At 56.8% G+C, this 4,189-nt stretch overlaps 1 protein-coding gene across 1 annotated transcript; it reads right to left on the bottom strand.

Moving 5' to 3' along the window:
- Window positions 1-187: 187 nt before the first annotated feature.
- FOXC1 (forkhead box C1) lies at window positions 188-3,935 on the bottom strand. Its single transcript, XM_053999550.1, has 2 exons — window positions 3,769-3,935; window positions 188-3,692 (listed from the first exon to the last, which is right to left on the bottom strand). Exon 2 carries the CDS (start codon window positions 3,240-3,242, stop codon window positions 1,548-1,550), a length of 1,695 nt encoding a protein of 564 aa, XP_053855525.1. The 5' UTR covers window positions 3,243-3,692; window positions 3,769-3,935; the 3' UTR covers window positions 188-1,547.
- Between the last annotated feature and the right edge of the window lie 254 nt (window positions 3,936-4,189).

Here is a 4,189-nt window from a genome sequence, read left to right as displayed (position 1 = left end):
AAAAAAAAAAGAAAAAAACCAACCAAAACAGCACCCAAAAGCAACTATATAAGAAAAATTCGCGCACACAAAATATTTTTTAAATAATCTGTCCGAGCAATTGAGACACAGACCAGTAAAGTCCCTGAAGGACGGGAGTAATGCAGAGCTGCAAAGGTGTACAGGGTAGACTGTACAAGTACCCTTTAACACAACTACTCTTTTTTCTCCCCCTGAAATAAAATAGTACTTTATGTGTTACAGAAGCGGCTTCACTGATGTGATTGCACGCTTTGGTATCAATCCTAAGTAGCAGTAATTTATACGCTGGCACGATATTTAAGAGTACACGTACTACAGATTATTTGGCATCTGCTATACACTGGAGTTTAGAAAAATATGCAATACGTATATGAAACTATAAATAAATACGTAGTCCTTCTTTAAATATAGGTACATATGTAAATTCTAGATATAAATATATTTTAAACACACAAAGATCGATCAATAGCTCGACATATACAGTTACACATGGTCTGGAATCTAGTGCATGCATTTCTACCTCGGAGCTATCACTTAATATATCCTTCCATAGGCATATTATTTAAAACAACGTAATGTCGCCATACTACTGTGTATGGTCAAATATTTCCAGGTCTTGCCATTAATTGCTAAGAAAACGTGTTTGTTTATTTGCCAACTCAGAGCTGCCATGGGAAAGTATTTTTTTCCTAGCGGATAAGGCGAGCTGACTAAGTGGAACATATTGCAGAAGAGACTGAAAAGGGATTTTTCGACCTGGCAGTTTCTAAATGGTCTTTGGAATTTGTGCGGAGGGGAACAAGCTGTTCCAGCGACAAAGTTAGTTATGAAATCCCTTTTCCCTCTCTTTCTTTCTCACTCTCTGAATGAAAGCATTAAAATATACAGACGTGTAAAGGATCATTCCAACTGAATGGTAATTTATTAATAAACAAACAATGCAATACCTTCAGAATATTTTCAACAAAAAAAAAAAAAAGAAAAAATATTGATAGAATAAGATTAATACAGTTTCCCTTTTTTTATATAGTGAAAAAAAAAAAATCAGCGTTTCAGTCAATTATAACGTCACTTTTCAGGAAAGGGGGAAACACTTTCTGGCGTTTGGTCCGCAACATTCAACTACAAATTAAAAATAAATTACTATGTCGCAATTTACATTTTAAAACAAGTCCTTGTAGAAGAGGAAGGGGAAGGGGAAAGAAGCTGGTACTCTACGCTGGACTTTTCGCTCCCTTTTAAACACGGGGCATGACAATACCTTAAGGGACGGGGAAGAGTGCGGGGTGGGGGGCGGGACAAAAAAAAGTGTTTCTCAAAGCAATTAGGAAAAAAAAAAAAACTTACGTGTTATTGGAGTAACACTGTCCTTTAACAAACCAAGACATGCTTTGGGGCTGTCTCTGTACAAAAGCTTTTCGCGACGCGCTCGCTTCCCTCCGCGGGCGCTGCGAGGGCCGGTGGCGCGATGCGGAGCGGAGAGGAGCGGAGCTGAGTTCCCGCGGTGTCCCCGCGACGGGGCGCGCTCAGAACTTGCCGCAGTCGTAGACGAAGGCCCCGGAGGTGCGGTAGAGCGGCTGGCTGCCGGGGAAGGCCATCTGACAGCTCCCGCCGCCCCCCGCCCCGCCGCCGCCCCCTGCCCCGCTGCCTCCGCCGCCGCCGCCGCCGCCGCCCGGCGAGGCGCTGAGCCCCAGCCGCGGCGCCTCGAAGACCTCTCGCGGGGCGGCCGCGAAGCCCTGCTGCGGCCCCGCGTAGCCCGCCGCGCCCGCCAGCGGGCCCAGCTCCCCCGCCGCCGCCGCCGCAGCCGCCGCCGCCGCCGCCGCCTGGTTGAGGTACCAGGAGGCCAGGCGGCCCTGGTGCGGGTGCGGGTGGTGCCCCTCCTGGTGGCCGCCCGCCGCGCCGCCCAGCCCTCCGTGCCCCAGAGCCCCGCCGCCGCCGCCCCCCGCCCCACCGCCGCCGCCGCCGCCACCGCCGCCCGAGGGCATCGCGTACTCGGGCAGCGGGTCCTCGGCGGGACTGGCGGCGGCGGCGGGCAGGTGGCCGGGCCGGTCGGCGCCGCCCGCCGCTGCGTAGAGGCTCATGGCCTGCATGTTGCAGTGGTAGGTGCCGGCGGCGGTGCCGGCGGCCGCCTGGCCGCAGGGCGAGCCGTAGACGGAGCTGTGTCCCGGCGAGTATCCCCCGAGGGACAAGGCGGGCGGGATGCCGGTGCGCGGGGCGGCGGCGGCGGGGGCCAGGAGGCCGGCGCCCAGCTCGGCGGCGGCCTGCGGCGAGCCCCGCAGCGAGGTCATGATGTTGTCCACGCTGAAGCCCGGGCCGTGGTGGTGGGGCGGCGGCGGGGGCGGCGGTGGGGGCGGCGGGGGCTCGGGGGCCTCCAGGCTGAGGGAGCGGCTGGAGGGGAGGGTGCTGCGGGGGCTGCCGCCGCTGGAGAGGCTGCTGCTGCTGTCGGGGCTCTCGATCTTGGGCACGGCGCCGAGCGGCGGCGCGGCGCCGGGGGGGGACACGGCCTGCGGCGGCGAGGCCGTGCCGTTCTCCGTCTTGATGTCCTGGATGCGGACGGGCGGCGGCGGCGGCGCGGCGCTGCCCCCGGCGGGGCCGCCCTCGGGCTCGGCGGCGGCGGCGGGCGGCGGCGGGCGCGGCGGGGCATGGTCCTTGAGGTGCAGGCGGTCCTTCTCCTCCTTGTCCTTGACGGCGTCCTTCTTTTTGAAGCGGCGGCGGCGGCGGAGGAAGCTGCCGTTCTCGAACATGTTGTAGGAGTCGGGGTCGAGGGTCCAGTAGCTGCCCTTGCCGGGCTTCTTGTCGTCGCGGGGCACCTTGACGAAGCACTCGTTGAGGGAGAGGTTGTGGCGGATGCTGTTCTGCCAGCCCTGCTTGTTGTCCCGGTAGAAAGGGAACCGCTCCATGATGAACTGGTAGATCCCGTTCAAGGTGATCTTCTTATCGGGAGCGTTCTGGATGGCCATGGTGATGAGGGCGATGTAGCTGTAGGGCGGCTTCACCATATCCTTGGGCTGCGGCGGTGGCGTGTAGGGCCCGTAGGCTCGGGCCATGCCGGCTGGGTACTGTTCGTGGGCCGGGTGGGAGTACATGCTCATCGGGGCCGGCATGGCCGTGTAGCCCCCGCCGGCCGCCGCCGCAGCGGCGCGGTAGTAGCTCTGCTCTCCGCCGAGGTACGGCACCACTCCTAGGGAGTTGGGACTGGACACGGAGTAGCGAGCCTGCATGTCCTCCCGTCAGCTTTCCCCCACCCTCCCCGCCGGACCAAACAGTGCGTCCCTTCCCCCTCCACCCCTCCGCCGCTCCGCGGACCGAGCTGGACCGGGCGGCCGGGCAACCCCCACCCCCCCACCCCCCCGGCGGAGCGCGGAAAAAGGGAGGAAGAATAACGACGGCAGAGCCGAAAGCCTCCTCTTCTTCGCCCAGGAAAGCCCACCGGCGAGCTCCCGCGCTCCACGCGGAGGGGGAAAAAATCAAAAAAGGGGGGGGGGGGGGAAAGGAGGGGGACAAAAAAAGGGAAAAATGTTTTAAAAAAGAAAACGGCGGAGGAAAAAAAAAGTAATCGCAGCGGAGAAAGCAACTTCCAAACGCAGAAAGAGTATTAAGAAAATAAAACCTTTGCAAAGAGGCTCCCACGCTCCCAGTTCCTTGTTCCACGGGGATCTGCAACAAGTTGTCTGCAAAGGAGGGACAAAAGTAGAGGGATGTGTTTTGTTGGCTTTTTTAAGCGAGCAGAAGAAGAAAAAAATCCACCTTCCCGATCTCCCAGTGCAAAGTTTCCCTCTCTCTCTCCCTCTCGCTTTTTTTCAGTCTCTTTTTCAGTCGCAGGCTGCTTTGGGAAGCATCGGAAAAACTCCTGAACTTTTGAGCATCCGTCACCACGGCGAGAACTTTTTTACGCACTTACAGTTTTCTCCTTTTTTTTTCCCTCCCTCTCCTCTCTCGGTCTCTTTTTTTTTTTTTTTTTCCTCTCTTTTTTTTTCTTTTCCTCCTTTCGCAGGCGGCTAAGCTCCACCCCGCCGATCTGGGCCGGCCAATGAGGGCCGGGAGACACCCCGGGCTCTGAATGAGGAGGGAAAAAAAAATAAAAAAGGAGAGACCGAGGGGAAGGAAAAAAAAAAAAAAAAAAAAAAAAGAAGAAGGAAAAAAATCCCCACAGCAGCTCCGGGAGTTG

Source organism: Vidua macroura, chromosome 1, assembly GCF_024509145.1.
Source record: "Vidua macroura isolate BioBank_ID:100142 chromosome 1, ASM2450914v1, whole genome shotgun sequence".
Lineage (NCBI taxonomy): Eukaryota > Metazoa > Chordata > Aves > Passeriformes > Viduidae > Vidua > Vidua macroura.
The sequence above is the reverse complement of the archived record's forward strand: the minus strand, read 5'-3'. Positions and strand labels throughout refer to the sequence as shown.